This window comes from Neofelis nebulosa, chromosome 7 (assembly GCF_028018385.1).
Source record: "Neofelis nebulosa isolate mNeoNeb1 chromosome 7, mNeoNeb1.pri, whole genome shotgun sequence".
Lineage (NCBI taxonomy): Eukaryota > Metazoa > Chordata > Mammalia > Carnivora > Felidae > Neofelis > Neofelis nebulosa.
Window position 1 is genome coordinate 37737749 of NC_080788.1, and position 26985 is coordinate 37764733.

General features: G+C 52.3%; 1 protein-coding gene across 2 annotated transcripts in view; it reads left to right on the forward strand.

Annotated features, from left to right (window-relative positions):
- Nucleotides 1–26985, forward strand: part of ITGA11 (integrin subunit alpha 11) — a 125990-nt gene that overhangs the window by 68152 nt on the left and 30853 nt on the right. For both annotated transcript variants that reach the window (XM_058737264.1, XM_058737265.1), the window contains 8 exons: nt 2829–2943; nt 5589–5716; nt 6737–6885; nt 11331–11475; nt 11948–12113; nt 13507–13577; nt 22433–22577; nt 25311–25459. In XM_058737264.1, the coding sequence (XP_058593247.1) occupies nt 2829–2943; nt 5589–5716; nt 6737–6885; nt 11331–11475; nt 11948–12113; nt 13507–13577; nt 22433–22577; nt 25311–25459 (1068 nt within the window). The remainder of the gene's footprint in view (nt 1–2828; nt 2944–5588; nt 5717–6736; nt 6886–11330; nt 11476–11947; nt 12114–13506; nt 13578–22432; nt 22578–25310; nt 25460–26985) is intronic.

Consider the following 26985-nt stretch of genomic DNA (forward strand, 5'->3'; position numbering starts at 1 on the left):
GCCCCCCCACCAGACCCCTTGGTTGGGGCCAGGAGAGGCAGGGGGTGAGGGGGCTCCTCTGAGGCGGAGCCCAAATCTGTGCTCCAGGTTCAATCAGAGAAACACCACACACCCTAAGAAGACTCTGGAGGGAAGCCATAAGTAGAAAACACAGATTTAGTACAACTGAGGGAAGAAACACAGAGTGCCGGCCACCCGGAGTTAAATGGGAAGGCTTTCTGGAGGAGGTTTTCAATTTGCTTTTAAAGACCAGGCAATGGGGGCACCACGGTGGCTCAGTCGGTTGAATGTCTGACTTTGGCTCAGGTCATGATCTCACAGTTCGTGAGTTCAAGCGCCGCGTCGGGCTCTGTGCTGACAGCTCGGAGCCTGGAGCCTGCTTCAGATTCTGTGTCTCCTTCTCTCTCTGCCCCTCCCCTGCTCGCACTCTGTCTCTCTGTCTCTTGCTCTCTCTCTCTCTCTCAAAATAAATAAACATTTAAAAAATAAAGAAGAGACAATGGGTCTTAGCAAGGAAGAAAGCAGAGGGGGTGCATGCACTGAAGTGCTGGGGACATTTCTTCATTTAAATTATAATTTTTTGAGCACTTACGATGTGCTGAGCACATGCCAGGCACTGGGGAGTCAGCAGTCAACAGAGCTCGTGCCCTGCTGGGGCCTAATGCTGGTCGGGGAGAGCTGATAAGCCAGTGGGTAGTGTAAACGTGATGCTGGGGCAGAAACAGCTGCTCTCAGGTCTCTGCACCCTGCCCACGCGAGTGCATGCGCACTTTACACCCAGTCAGCAAGTGTGGGTGTAGGTATCATGGTGGGCACTGCCTACTTCCTGCCACCACGAGCTGGATGATGCTGGGGATTCAAAACAGGATCCTGCTGGGACTGATAGTTCTAGAAATGGCTGCAAGAGAGGATTTCAGAGAAAAATTACCCAGAAAGACCAATAAAATGATCCACTCCTTTTAAGATAGGAGGGCTTGTGTCACTCTTCGTTCTTGTCCAAGGCTGTCCTTGGACAGATGGACAGATGGAACGTCCAGGGTGTGGATCACCAAACACCAGGACAACGAGATGACTGGGATGCCCAGGGGCTTAAGGAGAGCACAGTAGCCCTGCCAGGGAAAGCCCCGAGATGTCTCGGTGTATGGCTGGCCCCACAGCCTTTCACCATCCCAGCCAAGGGCAAATAAGACCCTGGGTCCTGTCCACACACAGACCTGTCAGGGGCTTTGTTGCTACTCCCTTTTCCTTCTGAGGCTCCTTGTCATGCTCCTACCAAGTTGATTTCACCTACTTCACAAGGTGGGATGAAAGCAAGCCCAAGAAGGATGGTGTGATACACCCCAGAGGGCTGGGGCTTCTGTGCATTGGTTAAGTCCCTGTGCATTGGTTAAGAAACCTTTTATAAAATGTTTATTTATTTATTTTGAGAAATAAAGAGAGTGTGGGCAGGGGGAGGGGCAGAGAGAAAGGGAGAGAGAGAATCTCAAGCAGATTCCGCACTGTCTGTGCAGAGCCCGATGCGGGGCTCAGTCTCACGAACCATAAGATCATGACCTGAGCCAAAATCAAGAGTTGGATACTTAACCAACTGAGCCACCCAGGCATCCATAAGTAGCAACTTTTGTTCACTCATTCACTCATTTATTCATCCATTCACACTTCACTCATCAGTCCATCCCCCAACCAAATGTTTGTCTCTCTATTCATCTATTTATCCACCCATTCGTTCATCCTTCCGTCCATCCCTTCCTACACCCATCCATCATCTATCCACCCATTCATCCATCCATCATCCATCTACCTATCCATCCATCCATCATCCATCTATCTGATATCCATCATCCATCCACCCAGCCATCCTTCCATCCATCCATCTATCCATCCATCCGTCCTTCATCCACTCACCCATCCATCCATTACCTACCCATTTGTCCATAATGCATCTACCCACCATCCATAATCTATCCACTATTCCTCCATCCATCATCCATTCATCCATCCATCATCTATCCACCCATCCATCTATCCCTCTAGCCATAATCCATCACCCATCCTCCTATTCTTTATTCTCCCCATACTTCCAGAAATAATTTACTGCAGCTTCAACAGAGGACACAGATAAAACTAAACCTTTAAAATCTGAGTACAAAAAGAAAGTTAATCAAAGAAAGAGGTTAGAAATGGAATAATTATTTTTCCAAACCAAAGGAAATTACAGCACAAACTTTAGTCCTGCGTTTCCTGGCACAGTACAAAAATGGAGACATGGAGTTGGGCTTTCATTTTTAATGACCCTGACTCTGAGGACTTATCAGTCTTTAAATCAGGAGCTGACATCAATATTTTGGGTAGCAAATTTCAGGGAAAAAAGCAGAAACATTCTTTTTTCTTTCCCCGCGAAGAGGCATGAGCATGTTATTGGGACCTGGAAGTCTTTTCAGTAAGGACGTTCAGGTGACCTCTTCAGAGAGGCTCTTCTAGTGACCTTGAAGGGTCCACTCCCATGGATGATCCTGTGTGGTGGGTGGGGTGGGCAGGTAGGGTAGAGTCATAACTCTAGATGATGGAGTCGAGAATGGGACCCTTGAAAACACAACAAAGGAGGATTCCAAAATTAGTTTTTCTCTATTCCACCCGAAACCAAGGGAACTAGAACACATTATGGCAAGAAAGAATTCAGTTAGACTCCAAGAAGACTCTCTAAGTCCTGGGAGTACCAATAGTCAGAGGATGCTTTGGGTCATGGAGGTTGGGCTGGGCCAAAGGCTATTGGGCCTGGACCCTCCCAGAGACCCCTACTGACTGGGGGTCTGGACTGTGTTTCACAGGCCTGCAGCCCCCTCTGGTCTCACGAGTGTGGGAGTTCCTACTACACCACAGGGATGTGTTCGCGAGTCAACTCCAACTTCAGGTTCGCCAAGACGGTGGCCCCGGCTCTCCAAAGTAAGTAGCTTCAAATCTGTAGATCCATGCAGGGTGGCTGACAGTCACGGGAGGCTCTGAGTTCTGATCACCACCACAAAGCCGCACCGGGACTCTAGCCCCGCCCTGATCCAGAACCTGCTTAGCTCCACCCTTCTCCAGAACCTGTGGCTAGCCCTGCCCTGATGCAGAACCTGTGGGTTACCCAGAGTGATGGCAGGCGGCAAGTGAGCCGAGGTTTTGAAGACAATCCTGGCAACTAGAGAGGCTCACTGCAAACCCACTGTGAGTGGGGGAGGGGATGCTGGGCCAGCTATGTAGAGCAGGCAAGCTGTGCACAGCACAACTCTGGGGACGTTGTTCACTTAGACTACAATGTGAATGGTGCCCTCTGATGTTGTGCAATGCAGTTGCCTGTAGGTGGAAGGCCGAGGAACACAGAATTATCCCTGGTAACAGTCCCCTCTAACTGGTGTTCCTGGATATCAGGAGGCTCCACCCCGCTTGCCCACAAAACCTCCCACTCACTCCCCACCCGCCGAGAAAATCCGGGGAAAAATATTCAGACCTTGTCTCCGGCAAGCCCAAACTACTTGGCTCCGAGCCTCACTGTTTCCTCTGAGCTGAATACCATCACCCAAGCAGCTGCTAACCGTTTTATTGAGGGTGAGGGGATTAGCACCTCTGGCTAACAGCAGCCTCCCTGCAAACAACACGGCCCAATCAGAGATGGAAGGATGATGCATGGGGTGGGTGGGGGTGGGTGGGGAGGGAGCATCAGCCAGCAGGGGCTGGAAAGTGGTTCTTTTAAGGGAAAGGAGGAGGTGTTGATTCTATGCTCCCAGGGTGGCCAAGGGAAAGGAGGTGCTGTGGCTGGGGAGGAGGCCCAAGGTCAGTCACATGAGCTGTGAACAGGGAACCTCACCCCAGGCCAACATATGACCATCCAGGCCTCCGGAAGCTCCTCTGATGGAGGCCTGCTCATCTGGCTGGGAGTTTATCAAGCACAGGTCCCAGGGCACCCCTTTTGGAGGCTGTAACTCAGTATATCTGGGACAAGCCCCAGGGTGTGTGTATGTGTGAGTGTGTGAGTGTGTGTGTGTGTGTGTGTGTGTGTTCACCGGAGTGTTCAGCCCTGTTTAGGAGCCATAGATGTAAAGCAAAGTTCTTCTCAAGATGATTCAAAAGAAAAATGTGAAATTGCAAGAAAGAAATCAGCAGTAATAAATGCATTCTAATAATAAAGATGGCTTAAAAAACAAGAGAAACCTGGCTCCTACCGCTAGATTAGGAACTCCCCCTAATTAAGGAATTGCTGTCGTGGTCGCCGCTGTGGCCACTGGCACCGCACAGCTGCTTGGTCCACAGGCGTGGAGCTAAACCAGCCTGGAAAAGGACAAAGCTGTCTGGTGCTGTCCGCCCGGAAGTATTGGGCCATCACATGTTGCACACGGCGTGCAGGTGGGGACAAGAACGTCTACACGACTCTAAAGCAGAGGTGATTGTGAGCCTCCCAGTCACCCAAACGCTTCTAAAATGCCCTCCCAGACACAAAGCCTGCACCTTCTTGTCTCTGGTGGGCACTGACTTCATCAGAGTGCACCTTCACGCTACAGGAGTTACTGGAATCGTTAACACACAAAAGGCTTCTGCCATATTGCTATAAAGTAGATTTTACAACAGTGTGAAAATTCTCCAGTAAAAGTCAACAGATACCCAGTATTCCCACATGATATCATGTCGTGTAGTGTATATCACATCACATCGGGACAACTAATTGCAAAGTAACCCCAACTGTTGACAAAGAGGACGAAGTTATTCAGATTTTAAAAGAAGGTTTTTGCATTTGTTACGGTACCAACGTTTCTTTGTCGGTTTTTATTGTTCGTTGTAACACGATGTTAATATTACGAGAATATAGAGAAACCTTTATGCTCAGAGCAGAGATAAATGCACAAACGCTTGACCCGATGATGTCATTGTCACATTCACAGAGTAGTTTGCTTTAAAACGTAGGGGAAAAAAAATGAAAAGAGGGTCAGTTAAGATTCCTTGAGCACTGACTTTGCGCTCAGTTCTGTAGAAGCCTCGTCTCCTTGATTCCTCAGGACGACCCTCTCCTATCGTCACACCTGTTTTACAGCAGAGAACTGACCCTGAGAGGTTAGGTTACTTGACCAAGGTCACACAGCTAGTGCTCAGCCAAGCCAGGAGTCACACAGTCTGATGCGGGATCCCACAGTCTTAGCCGGCACACCATAAAAAGTGAAACTCATTCATTTGGACTAAATGTGGTAAGTGCAGCCTGCCATTGCAGTAAAACAAATGACAGGGAGCTACTGATCCGGGCAGGATGGCTGCCTCAGAAACATTAACCCAGCCGGTGGCAGGTTAGTCCCTGATGAAGAGCGGAGGCAATCAGGCTGAATTTAAGCTTGGTCCGAACAGCCAGCACAGAGTGGTTGAGCTGAGCCAGGAGTTCCTGGGCTCATCATTCATGTCGCCCAAATCAGCCACTAGCCCAAGGACAGCTTTCCAGGTAAGGGAATTATATACACATGACAGGGGCCTTCTTCTGTTGCCCTTTGGGCACTCGCCTGGAGGATCAGAGACTGAAAGCAGACGCTGACTCACTGGGCAGCCATGACCGTGTCCCCACTTCCCAGGGTGCCAGACCTACATGGACATCGTCATTGTCCTGGATGGCTCCAACAGCATCTACCCCTGGGTGGAGGTTCAGCACTTCCTCATCAACATCCTGAAGAAGTTTTACATCGGCCCCGGGCAGATCCAGGTGAGCATCTCTGGGACTCTCTCCTCCTCTGAATAGGGCTCCCCAAACCTATGGAAGACGCCACCCTGGGTGAGGGAGGAGCGCATCCTTGCATGTGCTGGCAAGATGTAGGTGCAAGGGTCAGTGCCAGGCCCTGAGCCCAGGACACCCAACTCTGCTGGGCACATCCGGGGACAGTTTGGGGGAGGCCCCACTTCACTGGTCAAACCTATCTTCCGGGAGAGATGCCACCTATTAAGAAAGACTTTAGCCAGGTAACCAGGTAGAGTGAAGGTAGGAAAGGTCACGTAGAACCCTGCCGAGTGAGGCACAGGGGAGGATTAGACACACTGATCTTGAGAGAAGACTCAGGGGGAGGTCATAGCCAAGTGAGGGTTGACATATAGGAGGGACAAGGTGGCAGATTTCAAGTCAATCTAAGAAATTATTCCGTAGCAACTACAGCTGTTAAAAAGGGAGTGAGTTTCCTCATGACTGGAAGATCATCTTTAGGATACGGTGGGTGCATGTCCAGCATTAGAAAGGCACCAGATAAACTCGGGCCCCATCCAACAGGAAGGCTTTCTCATTCTAATCCCCCTGTAAGTCTTTTAAGGTTTTTTGTTTACTTCGAGACTATGAACACTGTCTATATCTTATCAGCCTTGGGGATAAAGGAATCTCTTCTCTTCTAAGTTTTGAGGAAACTTAGTTCCAGCGTTCGGTGAAGAATGCCACAACGCTCCAGCCACGTGGCTGCTAATGTTTTAGGCTTCAATTCTGCGCTCCAGCAAGAAACAGAATCTGTTGGGCCTTTCTTTAAATCACAGCCTCCCCTCTCGAGAGGCACCTTCCACCTGTGTCACCAAGCCATCCATTCATTCCCAGAGCTTTACCGAACTGCTGCTCTTCCCAGGTACTCTCCAGCCTTCCTCATTTTCGAACAGTCACAGACAGAGAGACGACTCTGGGGAGCCTCACCTCCAAAGGTCCAGCTCTCGGGGACCAAGATGTTCTGTCGTCCTCTCCCCTGCCTTGCAGGTTGGGGTTGTCCAGTACGGAGAAGACGTGGTGCATGAATTTCACCTCAATGACTACAGGTCTGTAAGAGATGTGGTAGAAGCCGCCAGCCACATTGAGCAGAGAGGAGGAACAGAGACCCGGACAGCATTTGGCATCGAATTTGCTCGGTAAAAAAAAGATCCTAGTCAAATAGAAATAATAATAATCTACTTAAATCTCAGATAACTGTGCTAGTTACATACTGCTGTATAACAATCCTCTACAAAATTCCCTACTTTGAGACAGTAATTTATTAACCCCTCAAACCTCTGGGGGTTGGCTGGGCTCAGGTGGTCAATTCTCTCTTGGCATCTCTCCTGTGGTGGTAGTCTGGTATATCAGCTGGGGCTGTTGTCATCTGAGGAGCTGACTGGACTGGACTTCCAAAATGGCGCACCCATGTGGCTGGCAGTTGCTCTGGGCTGTTGGCTGGGAGCTCGGTGTGGGCTGGCGACCTGAGCACCCACACGTGGCCATGTGGCTCCGAGAGGGAGTGTCCCAAGAGAGCTTTGCAGCGGGCCCACACAGGAACTCTGAGATTGCCTATGACCTAGCCCCCAAAGTCCCGGCTATAACTTCTGTCGTATTCTACTGATAGAGTGAGCCATTAAGGCCAGCCCAGATTCTAGGGGAAGAGCATTTGACTCTGCCCCTTGATGGAGGAATGGAGAGGTTACATCACAGAAGAACATTTGGGATGGGAGGTATTGTTGCAAACGACTATGGAAAATGGGCTGTGCCGCAGAGACCCTATAAAAAGTTTGTAGGTTCCATGAGGGCAGAATCTTCCTGTGGAGTATCTGTCATCAATGGAGTATGAGGAACACGGGTAAGTCTAACTTCTGAGGTTGTGGAGTAACGAGGCTGCCTCCTTAAAAATCACACCCGAACTCACTCACAATGATAATGAAGGTTACCTCTAGAAGATGCCCTCACAGATGGCTTTGTGCTGGCTCCAGTGAGACTGCCATTACGCAAAACGTTGTGCTCACCCCCACTGAAATCGGTGAGTGATTTTAGAAGCAATTCCCCAAGATCTTTCAAGCTGAGGCCTAAACTCCTAAGGCATATAGATTTATAAATGTATACGTTTTACACCTATGGACATGAATTCCACTATGGCCATTGAGACCACAGGCTCATTCTCTGGTAGTCCCACCTCACATAGGATTAGCTGATGTGTTTAACAGAATTCCACAGTGTGAGAGCTACTTAGGAGTTAGGAGCTACTTAGGAGATTTCAGGTGGTCAAACAATTACATTTTTTTCCAACCTTACGATTCTTTATAATTAAGTTACGGCTCCACTAATCAACTTCTGTTTGCTGATAAAACTCGCTCAAACTTTTTCCTAAAGGAACTTCCTCTGTGTAAAGATGGCTTTTACCCATCCTCACAAGGAATGGGCCATTTTGCTGTTTTGCTGTCACTGGGATGAGTCCCTGGGGCCCCCATCAGGCCCTTGTGAAATTGCTGGGGCAACAGAGGAAGCCCATGCCCACTGAGCTATTGCTTCCTCAGCGTGAACTAAGTGACTTATACAGGGGTGTAGCCGACCACCCCCAGAACGATTATGAGTACACAATCCGGCAAGTCGTTTGAATCCAGTCGTGACTCATGAGCACCACTGGGCTATGCAGTCTGCACCTCAAATGAGGTTTGAAATATGATCTTTCAGCCTGCCAAGTCCCAAGTTACAGGGGGTGTGTTTTAAGGGAAAATGCTCTCCTTGCTTATTCATGATGCATTTTTTCTGGGCACCTGAAAAAGTAAAAAGATCCAGGCCATGGACTTGAGGGGTTATCAAAGCTGGTAATCTGTGGCTCCTGGACCAATAGGGAAACTCTGAAAAGCATCAGTCTAACTCAGTAAGGATGAGAGGGTAGGATCCAAGGAAGGATTGCCAAGAGGGGCTGGCATTTGGCTTGTCCCAGGAAGACCCCAGGATTCAATCAGGAGAGGTGAAAAGGAGACATTCCTCCTGACTAAGGGTAGAAGAGGGGGAAACTCAAGGAATCCTTATGTTTAGAGCCTTCTGAGCATGGTGTGAGGTTCGTGTTGGGGCAGGGGGTATTGAAGCCAGATTGTGAGGATGATAATGTCATAGCTAGAACAACCATGACTGGCCACGGAAGGGTCTTAGGCTTGAGAGTGTTTTCATCAGATATGCACATAAAGGTGAATCTAATAGTCATGTATGGCTTGGGGGCCATGGGGATAATGATGTCACTCCAACTGAGCTCACTCAACACTTTTTATTGAGGGGAGCAAGCAGGAAGAAGGGCTTGGAAGGACAGAAGGACAAAAGGGCCAGATTACGATGGGCTGGTGGGCCATTCTCAGGACCCCAGAGACATGGGAGCCAGTGAAGATTTTGAGCAGAAAGGAGACATGATATGGCCTACTTTTCCATAGATCATTCTGGCTTGCAGGTTCACGGAAACTGTTGTAAGTATAAGTCTCTCACTGTTCTTAAGGAACTTATAATCTGATTTACAAAGGAATAAATCCGAGGATTTTTACTCGGTAGAAAATCACAATTTTAAATCTGATGAATCATGTCAATATTTACCCCATTACAAATGCATACAGATATTCACACAATTCTATATGAAAATATGAACTTAAAATTTTTCTTGACTCCATATATAATAAAACCTGTTTTTCCCCTGCCATACTTTTTTATGTGGAGTTTCATGCCTCAGCCTGATCCTTCAATGAGTTTATGGAAACATCTAGAATATCCTTTGATGAACTAGCAGAGTTCTTGCTCCACTGGGTGAGGCTTAAGCTCAAAAGTCACTGTAGTCATGTCAATTGTGCCTCTGGCTTCCTTCAGTTCATGGCTCATATTAAAATACGAGGTGTTTTTTTTTTTCTTTAAATGTTTACTTATTTTTGAGAGAGGGGGGTGGGATGGGCAGAGAGAGAGGAGGACAGAGGGTCTGAAGTGGGCTCTGAGCTGACAGCAGGGAGTCCGAGGTGGGGCTCGAACTCACGAACCGTGAGATCATGACCTGAGCCAAAGTTGGATGCTTAACCGACTGAGCCACCCAGGTGCCCCCAAGGGTTTTTTGTGTGTGTTTTTTTTAAGCCAGTATATCCACAACATCATAGAGCTGAGAGAATGGCAGATGGTCTGTTTCTCTTCACTGGGAGCTTTGAAGATGCTCTGAACTAACTTATTCCAGGTTCTGTGAATTCGCCAACATCTAAACCATGCATGTCAAGCTCATCAGCTTCCGTGTAACAAGAGATTCGTGTGGTACGGAGCTTGAACCTAGCATTGCAGAGCTTAACTCCACAGGTCAGACCCCAGGGGGGTCAACATAGAATCTAAGGGAAGCATCTCGTTTTAGATCCTTATTGGAAAATTCTACCTGCTGGGCCAGATTTTTGGTTCAGACCATGTCTGTCCTACTCAGAACCTCACGATCTAAAGGAGGGTTGTCCACAGAGGCGCCAAGAGCCAGAATGGTTCCACAGCCAGTTTTCATGCTTCTGAAATGGGTTGCCAGCTGTAAAAGCCTGCCTGCAGCATCATGGGTCAGCGTGCCAGGCCCCTTGCCCTTGGCTGGATTGCCCGAGAGGCAGGCCAAGCACCTGCTCCAGGCACAAAACAAAGTAAAAAGCAAGAGAGAGGAATATTTGTCATGGAATTTGATATTTAATCGTTCCCAAAATGGAATCAAAGTAGTCCTCGTGGGGAAAAGCAGAACTTTGTCAGATGTCATTATGTGTATTTTATGGATTAGTGTTGTTTGGGTGTTGAATTACTCTGGACTGTCACCTTTTCAGTATGTAGGGAAGTGGTTCTCAACCCCAGTATTCATTCTTTTGAAAAATACTGATGGGGCACCGGGGCGGCTCAGTTGGTTAAGCATCTGACTTCAGCTCAGGTCATGATCTTGTGCTTTGAGGGTTCAAGTCCTGTGTCAGGCTCTTTGCTGACAGCTCAGAGCCTGGAGCCTGCTTCGGATTCTGTGTCTCCCTCTCTTTCTGTCCCTCCTGTGTTCAATCTCTCTCTCTCTCTCTCTCTCTCTCTCTCTCTCTCTCTCAAAAGATGAATAAAAACATTTTTAAAAATTTTTAATGAAAAAATGGCCTGATTTCCAGGCAATGCCCCAGAGATGCTGATTACATGCCCAGGTGGGGCCTAGCCATTGGCATTTTTTTTTTTTAACTCCCCCCGGTGATTCTAACGTACAGCTGGGTTTTTGAGCCACTAACTTAGGGTGTCTAAAGGTCTCCATCTGACCTTGAACTTTCCTCCCAAACCCACCTGCTCCCTCTGCTTGCCCAAAACAGCATGGTCAGGACCCTAAAGAGGCTCTTTAAAGTTACTTTTTAAAGACAAGCAGATACATGACCTATCTGAGTAGCTGGCAAATGAGTAGTGTGGGCACCTCAACCCAGCTTCTTCTTTGGTTTGAGATCCCAACCCTATTGGGTTGCTCCCCCGGGGAGGTGAGGGGGCTCGTCTCCACATCTGCGGCAGCCCCTCTGGAGGATCGCTGGGAGCTGCCGCATCCCTACATCTCTCTTGTGACGCTCCCCCTGTGCTCTGTTTTCAGCTCAGAGGCTTTCCAGAAAGGCGGAAGGAAAGGGGCCAAGAAGGTGATGATTGTCATCACAGATGGGGAGTCCCATGACAGCCCAGACCTGGAGAAGGTGATCCAGCAAAGCGAGAGAGACAACGTGACCAGATACGCTGTGGCCGTGAGTCCTGCCCCACCTGTCCCACCCTCCGCCCCTAGAGGCTTTACCATCAGACCCCTGAGGACTCCCAGGGGCATTTTCTGGGTAGTGAGCAAGCTGCCCAGGCCCCCGGACGGGCCTCTTCTTGTTTCATCCTCTCCTAAAGAGCACCTTGGGAATTTTCTTTCAGCACTGTCGAGGGCTATCTGCAACGGTTGGGGACAGGCTGGGGGTTGGGGGAGAGTTCCTCCATTGCCAAAACCTTCAAGACACAAGAAAACACCCCCAAGCCACCCAGCCCCCAGAACCCTATCTTAGAACAGGGGCCTTATCTGCCCCCTACAAAACAGCCTGTTTCAAAATGCAGGTGAGCCCCTGAGTTCTGCCCATGGCAACCAAAAAGGGCTCCAGCCACGCGGGGTCAGGGGCCGCGGGGCTGTGGGGAGGTCTGTGCCAAGTCCTGGTTTGTCGCCCTGCCCCCGTTCCCTGGCAGGTCCTGGGCTACTACAACCGCAGGGGGATCAATCCAGAAGCTTTTCTAAATGAGATCAAATACATCGCCAGTGACCCCGATGACAAGCACTTCTTCAACGTTACTGACGAGGCGGCCCTGAAAGACATTGTTGATGCCCTGGGGGACAGGATCTTCAGCTTGGAAGGTGAGGGGTACATACCAAGAGGGGTCTACGCTCCTGGGCTCACACCAGGTGAACCCCATAGAGCAAGATCCAGGCCCACAACACAGAAAGCTTTAGCAGGAGTTATCCCTTCATGATAGGGCCCTGGTATTCTGTGCTGGACCTCACAGACAGCCCTGGACGGTGGCTTTGCTGACATTCTCCTTTTACCACCGAGGAACTGGAAGCTCATAAGACCTAAGTGACTTGCCAAAGCTTCCACAGCTTTGGGAAGAGATGGGCTTTGAACTAGAGTTGCCATATTTAGCAAATATAAAATACGATGTTTGTGGCAGACCTATACTAGGAAATTATCTGCTGATTGTCTGAAATTCAAGTTTATTTATTCATTCTTTAACTTTTTAATGTTTATTGATTTTTGAGAGGGAGAGAGAGAGAGTGTGAGGAGGGGAGGGGCAGAGAGCGAGGGACAAAGGATCTGAAGCGGGCTCTGCGCCGAGCTTGATGTGGGGCTCGAACTCATGAACCGTGAGATCACAACCTGAGCCGAAGTTGGACGCTCAACCGGCTGGGCCACCCAGACACCCCTCTCCTTACTGTTTAAACTTCGGTTTCGATGGCACGGATCTCCTCTGAGCCATGTGTTGCTATAGCCGTTCCTCCCAACACGGGGCTGGGCCACATGGGGGGGATGGTAAACAGAGATAAAAAGCAGTGTGGACAAGCCCGAGCAGTCTGCAGCACTTTGGAAAAGATGAGCTACAGACACACGAGGAGACGAAAGCAGCCCTCATCCACAAGGATAAAGGAATAGAAACTTTGAACCTGAGTTTCAACACTCCCACCAGAACTTAAAATACTCAGCTGAGTGTATTTCTCCCAGAAATGGTTGCCTTTGGGTGTTGAGAAGATCAGTGCCGGTGACATGTTCCGGGAGGCCCTCTATGGGGAGGGGCTTTCAGCACACATGGGTTACTTGTGCAAATCTGGGGTGGTGACAGGTCCCCCTCCCGAGGGTTCGATTCAATGTTTGGGAATCATCCAGAGGCATCTGGAACCAAATCTGGTGAATAATAGGAATGAGAGAAGTGAGGAAAGAAATGGAATTTCCATTTCTTGCCAACGATGGAGATTGTTTCTTTCCATGTGCTTTACTTGCTCTTTCCCCTATATTGACATTATGGCATACATGCTCTGTCATATAACTCGTCCCAAACCCTTTGCAGCAGTGACTGGGCTACCGATAGTGAAGCCACGGCCACCTGGAAGGTGCCTTCCCTGTGTGGGCTGCCTCAGGGCCCCCTCCTCCCTCCCCGGAGGTGCCCCAGGACACAGGTGCCATGGATGGGGCTGCAGGTGGGTGGCGCTAAGCAATTGGGCGTGCAGCTGAGGTCTTTCTGTCCCTCTGTTTTAGGCACCAACAGGAACGAGACGTCCTTCGGGCTGGAGATGTCCCAGACCGGCTTTTCTTCTCACGTGGTGGAGGTAGGTCGGGGTTGGAGCCACCCTCCCACATACTTTCCGGTTCTCTAGGTGGCCACGCCGCCTTTCCTGGGCTGTCCCTCACCCACCCCCCACTTTGTTTCTCCGGGTCTCTCTGCCTCTATCTTCTGTGGCTGCAAGGGGGAAGTAGAGGCCTTCAACTTACAAGCCCTTTTCAGCAGGGAGCGAGCTACAAATAACGAACCACCTGCACAGGGAGCCGATGGGGGCATTTCCTCCAGGTCCGAAGGTCCCCTGCAGCCCACAGAGCCTTGTGCAAAAATTGGGTCAACGTGGCAGAGGCTGTTGGCCTGCGCCAATAACGCCCTTGCCCAAGGCAGCCTGTGCGTGCAGGGGCATGGCCCTGAGCTGGTGCGGGGAGGGGGTCCAGATGGACCAGCTGTGCTCCTGGTGCAGACTCGGTCTCAGATGGCACAGGATCCAGATGGCCACATGTCATCACAAGCAGCATGTCGCGTCAGAAGCTCTACGTTGGCGGCCCAGAGCACCGGACCATCACTCGCCCTCGACATGCCTCGCCTGGTTCCGATTGACAAGATGGGGCGGAAACCTCAAGGGATTGCCAGGGCGGGGCAGAGAGCCGGTATCTGCGAAAATGTGTCGTAAACAGTGGAGCCCTGCCTGGGAGCACTGCGTGCTGGGAGGACCACCTGGCAGGAGTCCATGTCAGTGGGCATGCTTGGAGCAGAGAGGTTCCTAGGTGTTCCGCCCCAGGCTGGCACCGTGGGAGTGTATGTATGCCTCCAAACCTGCCAGAAACGACCTGCCTACTTCCGCATCACCTCCGTTAGCTCACTGAACACCCCCCCACCAACAACACTGTGAGGTGAATAGGGCAGGATTCCTTGTTCCCAGTCTCCAGACAAATAAACTGAGTCACACAAAGTCTAAGTGACCTGCTCCAGTGACCTAAGTAGGAAAATACGAATCTCACGCTCTTCCTCCCCACGCCAAGCAGCTGCTCCCCGAGAGCGAGTGGAATCTCAGGGGGTCTGAGTCAGAAACCCCAAATCGGAGGCGGAGGGGGACATGTGAACAGGCAGCAGGACGGAAACCTGACTCACACGCCACTGTTCCTGAACTGCATCTGGACAGACTCGTGCCCACCCGGGCACAGCAAGCTACAAATGGAGCCGCCTATGATTATAACAGTGCGTTGTATATGCACGGCACTTTAAACTTCTCCAGGAAATTCCTATGCCCCATTTCAGGCTCAGCACAGCCCTGCCAGGTCGACAGGCAGGAATAGTTGTCCTGTTTTTGTTTTTTTTAATGTTTACTTATTTTTGAGAAAGAGAGACAGAGTACAAGCGGGAGAGGGGCAGAGAGAAGGGAGACACAGAATCTGAAGAAGAATCCAGGCTCTGAGCTGTCAGCACAGAGCCCGATGCGGGGCTTGAGCCCACGAACCGTGAAATCATGCCCTGAGTCGAAGTCGGACGCCCATCCAACTGAGCCGCCCAGGCGCCCCATAGATGGTCAGGTCTGCAAATCTTTTCCGTGCCTTCTCTGTGCTGGGCCCTGCGCTGGGTCCTGGAAGGTGCAGGCTCCTCTTCTAACGCTGTGGTCCGTGCGTGCCTAGGAATCGGGGAACTCGAAGAGAAGGGGAGGTTACACTGAGGTTCAGGTGTTCAGGAATACTTGAGATGAACCCTAAAAAGGACCCAAGCATCTCAGTATGTGGAGCAGGAGGAGTCCTTGAAGGATCCATGGATAGACACCCCCCCCAAGCCCCCCACCCCCCGCCACCCGCTGCACAGAGGAGACCAAGAGCTCAGAGCCCTGGCCTGTTGTTTAGGTCAAGGTCATGCACTGCCCTGTGTAGATTCTTCCACGTGTCCAACTCATTTTCATTCCTCTGGTTGGAGAGACCGGAGTGCCTCTCCCCATCCTTATCACCGCCCCAGCTCTTCTAACGCCCCCGAGTCTGGTTTTCAAGTGACAGGCATCTGGAAGTTTCTATCCGATACGACTCTTAAAGAGAAGATGATTAAGTCTGACTCTGAGACTCTTTAATACCTAAAAAGAAAAAACCAATCCTTCCAAATCCAAAAGAATGGAACAACGATGGCGGGCTATCTGGTGGTGTGACCGGCCACTGGGTTTGCTATTTTAGGGCACATAGGGTTCTCAGTGCTGATGCTGACCACTGAGGCCACCATAATTGGCCACAGCCGTCCTGTCCCTGGGAGTCCAGCTCCACAGCTCTCGGGGCTGGTCAGCCCTCTCCGGAGATGGGAAGCAGTGGTCCAGCCTTTCAGCTTTGCCCAGAGCAGGTCTCAAGCCCGAGTGAGTCCAAGTCCTGGGCGAGCTCTCAGCCTCCATCCCCTCCAAAAGTGTTCCACAGACGGCCTCAGACAGCCACTTCCTGCAAATGTGAGAAGAAGCCTTCAGCTTCGCTGGGCCTGTTTAGTTATGTCAGAAGGAAAGGTCTCTAGTCCTGGAGGAAGTACCTCATAGAATGTTCTCAAATAGCAAAGGGGCCGGTGGCTCATCACCTGGGCTGCTGTTGCCTGTCTAGCAAGGAAACCAGCCTTCAAAAGGGTAAGAACAGCAGTCTTTAAAAAGAGTAAGAACAGCAAGAGGAAGGGGAGACTAGTGCCAGGGTAGAGAGGAGACCCCAAAACATCACCTGGTCACCCAAAGAGCCCAAGGCCCCAGACCACAGGAATGGCATCCCAGGCTGAAGGTCAGAGCCATGGGGAAACCCAGGGACCTAAGTCAATCTAGGAAACTCTAGTCTTGATTTACCAAAAAGGGGAAAGAAGACATTCTGGAAATGACCACCAGGAAGGCCAGCTATGGATCTCCAGTCAAATTCCAAAACAGATTTTGAAGCCAGTGGTTCCATTAGTATTTGGAAATGAATGCAAAGATCACTAACAGCTGGAGTGGCTTCTATTAGTCCTGGCTGCATGCTGAGGTGGTGAACTCCCTGTTGAGCTGGGTAATCAAGAAGAAGCTGCAAGAGTCTGCCAGAAAGCTTCCAAAAGGGATCCGTACCTCCCAAGGGGCATAGACTCTGAGTCTGTAATCCGCACAAGCCAAGATGGAAAGTGTGCAGGAAAGGAAGGGGACAATAAGTTATGGATGCCCCCTAGTGGTGGATGGAGCTAGGGTGCTGCTCCCACCCAGGGGCTCTGCAGAGGAATTTCACATGGAACTCTTACCTCTCCCCAACCCCAAAAGTTTACAGAAGGAAGCAGTTTTATTAGGGTGGATCTTGTCTACACAAATACTTTGGTGACTCAGCTGAGATGGGAAGAGACTGTTTCCCTTGAACCTACACGTGATGATCCAGCAAGACCAGCCCTCAGTTATGTCTGACACAGGTCAAGGGTGGGGAGACTCCTACCTCCCAGGCCAGCAGCCCCAGCCACCCCAGCCACCCTCCAGCCTCTTCAGCCTGTGCCCTTCCCACAGCCTCTGCTAGAGCTGTGGGCTGGATAGCCAAGGTCATTGGTTGTTACCTAAGCTGCTTAGCTGTGAAAGCCTTCAGGCTGTAATCTTTCCTAAGAGGTTTACATTTGATTTTTTAAGTTTATGTATTTATCTTGAGAGGGACAGAGAGCTCAACCCAGGGAGGGGCAGAGAGAGAGGGAGAGAGAGAATCCCAAGCAGACTCCACAGCGTTGAGCCTGAAGCAGGGCTCTAACTCATGAAGCCAAAATCAGGAGTTGGCTGCTTAACTGACCGAGCCACTACAAAAACATTTGAACTAGTTTTGCACATTTGATTCAATCAAAAATGAAAGAAACTGGGGTGCCTTGTGCAGTTCAGTCGGTTAAGCATCTGACTTTTGATCTCGGCTCAGGTCATGATCTCATGGTTCATGAGTTCAAGCCCCCCCCCCCCTCAGGCTCCACACTGACAGTGCTGAGCCTGCTTAGGATTCTCTCTCTCCTTCCCGCTATGCCCCTCCCCTATTTGCTCTCATTCTCTCTCTCTCTGTCTCTTTCTCTGTCTCTCTCTCAAAATAAATAAATAAACTTAAAAAAAAAATGAAAGAAACTGATCCATATGGTGACGTGAGGGGTTGGTACCTAGAGGCTGTGAACCTCTCCTACACCCCCATAACCTTAAACCGTGGACCCCTCCATGTGCAAGCTAGGGCGGGCAGTCAGGGCTGTCCGTGGGCTCCACCCCATGAGGCCTGGACATGGTAGCCAGGGTCTGCCGGCATGCTGTTTCAGATCGTTCCCAAGTGACCTGGTGGCAGGAATCATTTCCAGGTCATTGGGGTCTCCTCCTAAGCCCAGCTCTGTGTCTCAGGCTGCACCCTGGTGCCAGGCACCCCACTCCTGAGCCTTGTTCCCGGGACCTCTGGGCAGAGACAACTAACCCGCCGATCGGGAACAAGCCGTCAAGTACAGAGTGGCCCTTGCTCCCCACACCACCTCCTTGCCACCCTGCCTACCAGCTTCCGGCACAGTGAAGGGCTTCTCTCCACAGAGAAGACTGAAGGCCCGTTTCTGGGTGTTTCCTGCCCAACCCCATCTAAACCTCCTGGCACTCACTGTTCCTCAGGCTCCACTTTAGGCTTGTTAAAAATGCATCGTCTATGACAGAATCTGAGCAATTAGTGAAAAGTATAACCCGTCCTCTTCACGACGTATTTGCGTTAGGAGGGGCTCTTGGCCCTTCTAGAGTCACTCTGATGGTGGACATGCAGGCACGAGGGAGCTATGGAGGAGCCTGGGGAGGAGGACGGGACTCAGTGCACAGGACCACCTATCCAAAGCCAAGAATTGTTGGCATCTGGCATTCTCATTCCATTACTGCTGGGCAAGAAGAAAGCACTGCCTGGATGTGTGGCCTCAGACAAACCATTTAACCTCTCTGAACCTCAGTCTTTGAGCAGATGTCTGAAAAACCCTGGCGGAATCGAGTCTTGAGGCTTGGAACTAGAAGTGTACATTTTGAGACTTACGATCAAGTAAGGGTTTCTTAAAGTCCTGTCCTAACTCCACCCACCTCCTCAGTCACACACACCCCCCCCCCGCCGCTTCCTGCGGGGGGGCCCCCCAAATAGGCTGCCCTTGCCTCCACTAGGCTGCCTCCCCTCAGGCTGCTGTAATGACTCCTCTGCAGCACCAACTTGACCATGAGATGTGATTCTTTGACTCCCGCATCCCCGATGCTTTATGGATGAATAAAAGAACGAAAGGAGCTACTATATACCAAGTCCTTTGCTGACTGCCAAGCTCCGTGCTAAGAATTAAAAATGTTAATTCTCCCAACAAAACAATTTACAGCTGAGGCTGAGACAGAGCAACAGAGAGAGAGAGAGAGGGAGGGAGAAAAAAAGGAAGAGAGAGAGAAGCTTGCCCAAGGTCACACAGCTAGAAGCTTTGGAGCTAGAACTGGAACTCAGCAATGTCTGACTCCAGACTTCATGCTCTAACCACTGGGCCAGGGATTCTCAGGCTCAGCCCAACTGCCAACTTGGGCTGGATAATTCTTCGCTGCAGGGCCATCCTGTGTATTGTAGGCAGCGGCCCTGACCCTACCCACCAGCTGCCACACCAACCCCAACACCACCCCCAGCTATGACAACCCAAACTGTCTCCGGGCATTGCCAAATATTTCCTGGGGGCTAAACTGCCCCCCGTTTGGGAGTCACTGCCCTAAACGATGCTGTTTCTAGTGTTAGGGATGTGACCCAACCCTGGGGACACAGAGCGGCTAGGGACACAGTTTGGAGGGACATGGTCACACGTACCAGGAACATTCAGCTCAGCTAGGGAGGCAAGACTGCTGCAGGGGCCAGGTCAGAAGGCAGCTAATTGATGAGCTAGCAGAATCGGACGGCAGGTGCTATGCTAGAGTGAATACGGGTACAGGTTGTCTATAGGAAGGGCACAGACTTGGCCTTGGACCTGCTGAGGGCCACCATGCCTGCATCCTCACATCTGCACAGGGCACTAGAAAAGTCAGCTTGTGCCAAGGGTCCATGTGCAAGGCCACCCAGGCACACCCTGGCAGTATCTGGTGGGAGCTCACGTGGCCCCACGGGAAAGGAAGCCATAAATCAGGGAGCCGGTGCCAGGCCTGGAGCGTGGGATGAGGCTCTTCCCTGGAATGCCCTGGTATTTGTTTTCCAGCCGGGCCTACATGCTTGGCTTCCTCTGTCAAGGCTTTGGCCCTTTTTGGGACCCTGCCCTTCCAGATTTTTTCCAAATTCGAAATGCCTAGGCTCCCCGAGCTGGGGAAAGACCGTGCCATACTGAGGTTTGCTCCTCCTGCCCTCCCAGCCTGCCCTCTCCCCGCCTTCCTCAGCGAGGCTCTCCCTGGTAACAGAGCCCTCTCAAGAAAGGACCGCCCCCTGGGAGCACAGGCCTACGGGCACTGCCAGGGTGAAACAGCATAAGGCGAGAGCCTGTGAGCACTCAGCCGGCCCAGTGCTGCCAAATCCGGAAGTCCAGTGGAATCCCCAAGCCCCACATACATACGGGGGTCCTCCCCAGAGGAATCCCAGTCCTCCTCAGTACATCATGGAGACTTCCAGTCCCCTGCAAGGCCAAAAATTCATCTTCAGAGCCCTCTCCCTGAAGGAAGAAGCCTGGTCCTGCAGAAGCAAACTTGAATTCAAGCCGGAAGAGAGAGGGAGGAGAGAGACGAGGCCCAAACATCACTGTCCTCTTAGAGGGTGCTCCAATGGAAAACTGGGAGCAGAGTCCGGGGGCTGCCCGTGGCTCTTTTCTCCCCTGCCCAACCCACCACCCTGCTCCAAGTCCCAGCCCCGCCCCGACTTGCTGTGCAGCCTCGGACAAGTCCCTTTCCCTCTCTGAACCTTGGATGCCATTTGTCAAGTGCAGATAATGAACATCTGACATGCTGGTCTCTCACAAATGGGTGGCTGGATGAGAAAGTACTTTGCAAAGAAAGGAGCACACCCCAAGTGCAAGGAGCACTGGCCGTGAGTGTGGGCCGTGAGTCTTTGAGGTGCCGGCCCTGATCCCGGCCCAGGAGATCATCAGGCGCTCCCAGGCTGAGGCTCACACAGACGGGGAGGAAAAAGCTAATTAGAAAGTGCGACATTAAACACAACCAAGTACATCAGACTCTCCAGAGACCAGCTTGCTTGCGGTCAGAAAAACATTGTCTGAACAGTCAGTTCTATTTCCAGAGAATTTGGACTTTTTAAACCTTATCTGAGATCAACTTCACTCTTTAAAGTGACCCCTGGGAAATGAGAAATGGAAGGTCTGAGTAAGGTTCACAGTCTTGCCCCCTCCGCGGCCACCAGTGAGACTGTTGCATGGTGACACTGCCCACCTGCTCATTCACGGCCCTGATTGTCCCAAGGCCAGAATCACATTGTTCTGTTGGCACCATGGTATTGGAGGGGAGGGGAGATGGGGTGCCCCGGGCCCCACGTGGCGGGGGAACCTCAAATCCTGCCAATCAGCCAGGATTAGGGAGGCTCAGGGGAGGAGAGAGGTGACTTCATCTGCTAGTGCTTTCACAGCCCAAAGCCGGGGCACAACCTGCCGGGCCAGGAGTCACCAAGGTCACCCAGGAAGGTGGCCCTCCCTGCTTCCAAGGGCTTGCTATCTGTCTTCCTGTATCCACTAGCTTTGTTCAAGGAGGTTGTTTAAGGAGGCGGGGTAGTGGTGGATAGGGTGTAGGGGCAGCCCAGAGAGTGAGGAGTGACCTTGGAGTCAGTAACAGGGAGACTGCCTGCCCCTCGGGGAGCCAGAGTTCCCGTCTTCCTGCCTGAGCATTGCAGCACCCACTTACACTGCAATTAAAGACAAGCCCCCTTCCTCAGGGTGCAGGCTGTCACAAATGTGGCCCTGGCTTCTCTGTCCAGCCTCATCAGAGTCGCTCTGGCCTCTGTCACTCTGCACTCCAGCCCACCAAACGGCTTCTAGTTCCTTAAAACCAACGCCTCTAAACTCTCTCCAGCCTCAGGGCCTTTGCACACTCGTCCCCTCCCCCTCCAGGTGTCCGGGTGAGCATCACTTACTCAAAAATGCTTTTCCTGGGGCGCCTGGGTGGCGCAGTCGGTTAAGCGGCCGACTTCAGCCAGGTCACGATCTCGCGGTCTGTGAGTTCGAGCCCCGCGTCGGGCTCTGTGCTGACAGCTCAGAGCCTGGAGCCTGTTTCCGATTCTGTGTCTCCCTCTCTCTCTGCCCCTCCCCCGTTCATGCTCTGTCTCTCTCTGTCCCAAAAATAAATAAAAAACGTTGAAAAAAAAAATTTAAAAAAAAATGCTTTTCCTGACCCCCATTTCAATCTAGACTAAATCTCACTGTGGTATTTACCACATCCCCTATAGCAGTTATCACGCTTTGCAACTATTATGTTAACTTGCACATTTGCGTGGTACTTTGAGCTCTGCAAGGGCAGGGACTATATCCCAGCTCCGAGCAAGTGGCCAGCCCAGAGTAGACACTCTGTGAATTGTTACTGAAGAAATGAAGACGTAAGATTTGCACACAGGGAAGCAAGTCAGACGCCACAGAGGAATGTGGAGGGAGGCCACGGGCAGGGGCCACAGCTTCCAGGAGCGTCAGAAGGAAGGGACAGTGACAGGAGATTTCCTGTGGGGCTTATGAAGCCCAAAGAGCAATGGAGGCTTGGTTCTAGAGGTGGAGTCTGTTTCTAGAACATTCCTCTGTTTGATCATTTTGTGCTAAGGATGGGGTGGACGGTCCTGGCCTCATTCAAAAGTCAAGAACCCTGCCTGGAAGTCAGTTAAATAGTGAACACAGGAGAAGGTGCCCAAAGAGGCTGTGGTGGATGCTTCATTGTGCAGAACCTGGAGGTGGCTTCCCAGCAAGGGGCCCCCCGGGGACACGAGCTGATGTGTGTCCCCTCCCCGACGTCAGGACGGCATTCTGCTGGGAGCCGTTGGCGCCTATGACTGGAACGGAGCCGTGCTGAAGGAGACCAGTGGCGGGAAGGTCATTCCCCTCCGCGAGTCCTACCTGAAGGAATTTCCCGAGGAGCTCAAGAATCATGGCGCCTATCTAGGTAAGAGCCCGAGCTAAGTGTGGCGAATGGGCGCGGGCGAGGAGGGGCCCGGGGGAACGTGCCCCCACGTGAAACAAGGACCTGTGTGTGAATATCCTGCAAATGTCCAGGCACAGGTCAGGGACCGCTGCCTCTTCAGCCTGGTATCCACACCTGGCACCGTGCCCGGCATGCAACGGGCTCTCCATAAACAGGTAGAATAAATGGTAAGCAAAACACCTGTACCTGAAATGTGCCTCAGTCGATGCTTCTGGACACCAGGCCCACTGTTGGTGTGCCTTTAAAACCTTCTGCCTTGGCTAGGGTTTGGGCACGCTAAGCTGCCTCCCAAGGCAACATGCACGTGGAGGAGAAGTCCATGTTCGTTTTTATTGTTAACGGTCACCATCAAGGCAGAAGTCACTTCCCGTTAAGCACTTCGGAAGCAGACATTAAAGAGCAGCACAGGGGCACCTGGGTGGCTCAGTTAAGCATCCGACTCTTGATCTCAGCTCACGTCGTGATCTTGAGGTTCGCGGGATCGAGCCCTGCCTGGTCTCTGCACTGATAGTGCAGAGCCTGCTTGGGGTTCATTCTCTCCCTTTCTCTCTGCCCCTCCCCGATCGTGTTTCTCTCTCTCTCTCTCTCTCTCTCTCTCTCTCTCTCTCTCTCTCTCTCTCTCTCTCTCTCTCTCTCTCTCTCTCTCTCTCTCTCTCTCTATCGATAACATTGGTGCCCAGGGCCCAAGTGAGCAGGACCAGCACTGTGGGTGGTCGTGGACCAGTGGCCGGCACACTCCGGCCCCCACTGCACATGTTCCGGGGCTGACACCGGGTCTCTGAGGCAGAAAAAGACTGAATAGACCAAGAAGGTTCAAGCAAAGGGGGGAGGTGTGGAAAGTGCTAGGCGGGGTCAGGACACAGGAAGTAGACCAGGATGGAACAGAGGGGTGGAGCAGGAGGGGGAAGGGGAAGGCAGGTTGGCGCAGGTTGCAGCAGGAAACCTCGAACGCCAGGTTAAGGAGTTGGAGCCTTTTCGTGTTGGTAGTAGGGAGATAGTGAAGGTATCTGAGTGAGGGGCAGCGGGATGAATCCACCTCTTCCTGGCCCAGCATAACTGTCTTCCTCCTCCCAAGGGGCCCTAGTGGGGTAGAACCAGACCAAAAAACCCTCATGAGGCCCAACTATCTTGCCTTACCCACTGTCACAGCCCTTCTTCCTTCCTCCTCCCTCTGGGGCTCATCCATGAGGGCAGGGTCTGGGGTCTCTGGAAGATTCCTTCCTACATGCCCCAAGGGAGAGGGGAGGTTTGGAGGAAGGAGACTGGGAGACCAGGCTCTCTGCCTCCCCGCAAGGAAACTGTATGGATTTCTGTCATCTTGTCAGGCCTTCTGGGAGGCCGGTCCAGCTTTCAGGATGGCCCTGCCTGCTGGCCAAAGAACCACATGGAAATGTAAGCTACAGCCAGCAGACTGTGGGAAGCAGGAAGTTCTCAATGCTGCTTGTTGCTTTGAGAGGCCCATGCCTGCCCCTAGGACATTCGGCCCCCAAGCCCTTCCCATGACTGCTGTGTCTCCTTCTGAGGAAGCCCAAAGCCCAGGGCTAATTGGGAACATTTTCAGCTGCACCACTGAGGGCTCAGAAGACACCTCGGCCCCACTCTGCAAGGCTGATCCCACCCTACCCTCATATATTTATGGTTGTGTTAATACACAGCCAACACAGCCTATGCAACACTCTGGCTTCGCTGACCTTTCGAGCCCCATTTCCCAGAATACACCTTTAAGAGTCAAAAATACCGTGTCTGGAACCAGAGTAGCTCGCCCTACTGCACCTGTTCTCCCAGCCACTGAATCAACCCGTCTACACATCCTGCAGCCGCTACACAAGCAACCAGTGGAACCATAGCGGTTGTGTTACCCACATATGCCCACACACGTGCACACATGGCAGAAAGAGACATCCATTTGCCAGGAAGCAGCCCAGAACTGCTGACGAGGCATCTAAAAACCGGGATCCGCTCTCAACCATCTGGCAGAAAGTGGGGCTCTGGGCTTTGCATGCGTCCCCCGTGCTGGGTAGTGATAGGGCAAAGCCATCCTGAGGACACGGATTGGTGGCCTTTCCCAAAGAGCCCCTGGTTTCCATTTCTTCCTCTTTTACGTGGCGTATGTGTGGGACTGAGAGGAGGGGGCTCCAGCCTTTGAGGCTGCAAAGCTCTGGGGCCACAAGAGTCCCTGGGACCCCACGTCGATGCCCAGTGGAGCGGCTTCTCCCACCTGGACAGCCAGTGCTGTAGTTCTCCAGACCACCTAGCAGCAGGTTGCAGTAGCGAGGACACTGGCGGGTCCCTGAGAGAGACATTGGTGGAGATTGCAAATCAAAGCCTGCCCCATACGAGATGAAGTGCGGCCAGGGCTCATCACCTCCCTCCTCCCTGCTCTCTCTCACACGTCTCGGGGACGCGGGTGAAGGGGCCGGGGGCACATGCACATTCCAGGTCGGCAGTGCCTTTTCATAGCCCCACCTGGCTTCCTTGGCTTCCTCCAGCAGGGGGTGGGGCGCATGAGTTCTCCCCACCCTCCCTACCCCCCTCCTGAGCCCTGCCTCTTCCAGGCCTCCCCAGTTGTTCCTAGGAAATACCACCCCGCTGCTTCACATCTGCTCAGCCTGCCCTGAATGCACTCCCTCGGCTGGCCCTTCAGGCGCAGCCGAGGAGCTGGGGCAGAGACCAGCCTGTTTCCTCCCGTGGCAGGGTACACAGTCACGTCGGTCGTGTCCTCCAGGCAGGGGCGGGTGTACGTGGCAGGAGCACCCCGGTTCAACCACACGGGCAAAGCCATCCTGTTCACCATGCACAACAACCGTACTCTCACCATCCACCAGGCCCTGCGGGGTGAACAGGTAATGGAGGGGGAGGCTGGGGGCAGGGGCCGGGCGGGAGGGCATGTGGGCAAGGCTGGGCTGGCGGGGGCTCTGCTCTTCCTTCGCAGACATCCTTCCCGGTTGGGGGTCACACACCTCCTTCATACCAGCCTTGGAGCTGGACTGTCTCATCCCCAGAAAGCCAGGCCGTGGTCCCTGCGACAGCAAGAACCCGGGAGAATCTGTTTGCCTCTTGTCTCTGGTGCCAGACCTCTGCCCCTGGCTGCCAGCTTCTCTCTGTTCACATCCAGAGTTCAGGGTTAGAGGCAGCACCTAGGCCCCTAGCTCGGGCTGCCAGGGCCCCTAGGCATCCCGGGGGGGATGGTCACGTTCCTCACGGCCGCCTTCATGCTGCCAGAAGCGGGAGCAGCTGCTGACGCACCCACAGCGAGGCCCCGTGGGTCCACCAGGACGCCAGCTCTTTCCTGTTCCTGGAATGGGAACAGTGCAGAGTGGTACAGCCCCTGCCCTGCCTGGGCCGCATGGGAACCAGACTGTGTTGCTAAGAGTCTCGTGTTGGGTGGTCACGAATGCCAACTGAAAAGCTACAAGAGTCACTGGTAGTGAAAGATCGGGAAACAGGGTTCTTCTGATCCAAGCCATGCCAATAGCCGAGGGGACCTGTGGTCCTGAGACGCCACATCCCTTTTCCAAGGTTACATGGTGGATTCGAGGCTGGGTCGGGTTGAGAATCCAGGACTTTCTGCATGATACTGCCTCCTGACCCCTGACAACCCCAAACCAGCCCCCCCACCCCCACCTGGCCGCACTCAGCATCCACGGCACCCTGGGCCTGGGCTGGGCCTTAGCCAGGCCCTTCCCATCATTCCCAGCTCACCTTCGGCTCTGCGGAGCCCAGGAACAGCCCTGCCCCCTGCCCTTGGCCTGTCACCATGAGGACAGGCTCCTCCCTGGGTCTAACCAAAGTCCCTCCAGGTGCAGGAAGCCATCATTCTCTTTCCCCGTCCCGTCTCAAGGGCACTGGCAGACCTGGGGCACTGCTCTGTCCCCCAGCCTCCAGCCTGCCTGCCCACACTCTGCCCAGGGCTGGCTCTTCGGGAATCCAAGGCTAGACCTTGAGAGCTGGAGGGAATTTGCTGATGAATTTATGACATTTTTACTGCCTGGTTCCGCCTCCAACATCCGAACGAGAAACCGCAGTGCTGAAGGCAGCTAAATTAAGTGGATTCCAAATCACCGTGACCCACATAGCTGAGGCCACATATTTAGACAAATGCCTTCCCCCACTCCTCCCTTATTTGCTCTCTGTCTGCCTCTTAATTATTTTAGGTAGGGATAGCTCTTCCCTCCCCCACCCTGTGTTTAGAATTTCCCTTTTCCCCTCTTCCGTATTTTCTATCTTTCTCCTCAGTTAAAAGCTTTTAATGCCGGACGATGGATTTCTCCTGAAAGCACCCTACGCCAGGAGGTGGCTGGGGGAGGGAGTATCACGGGCTCAGGTGTCAGACCGGAGTTTCAACCCAGTTTGGCTGTAGCCAGCCATC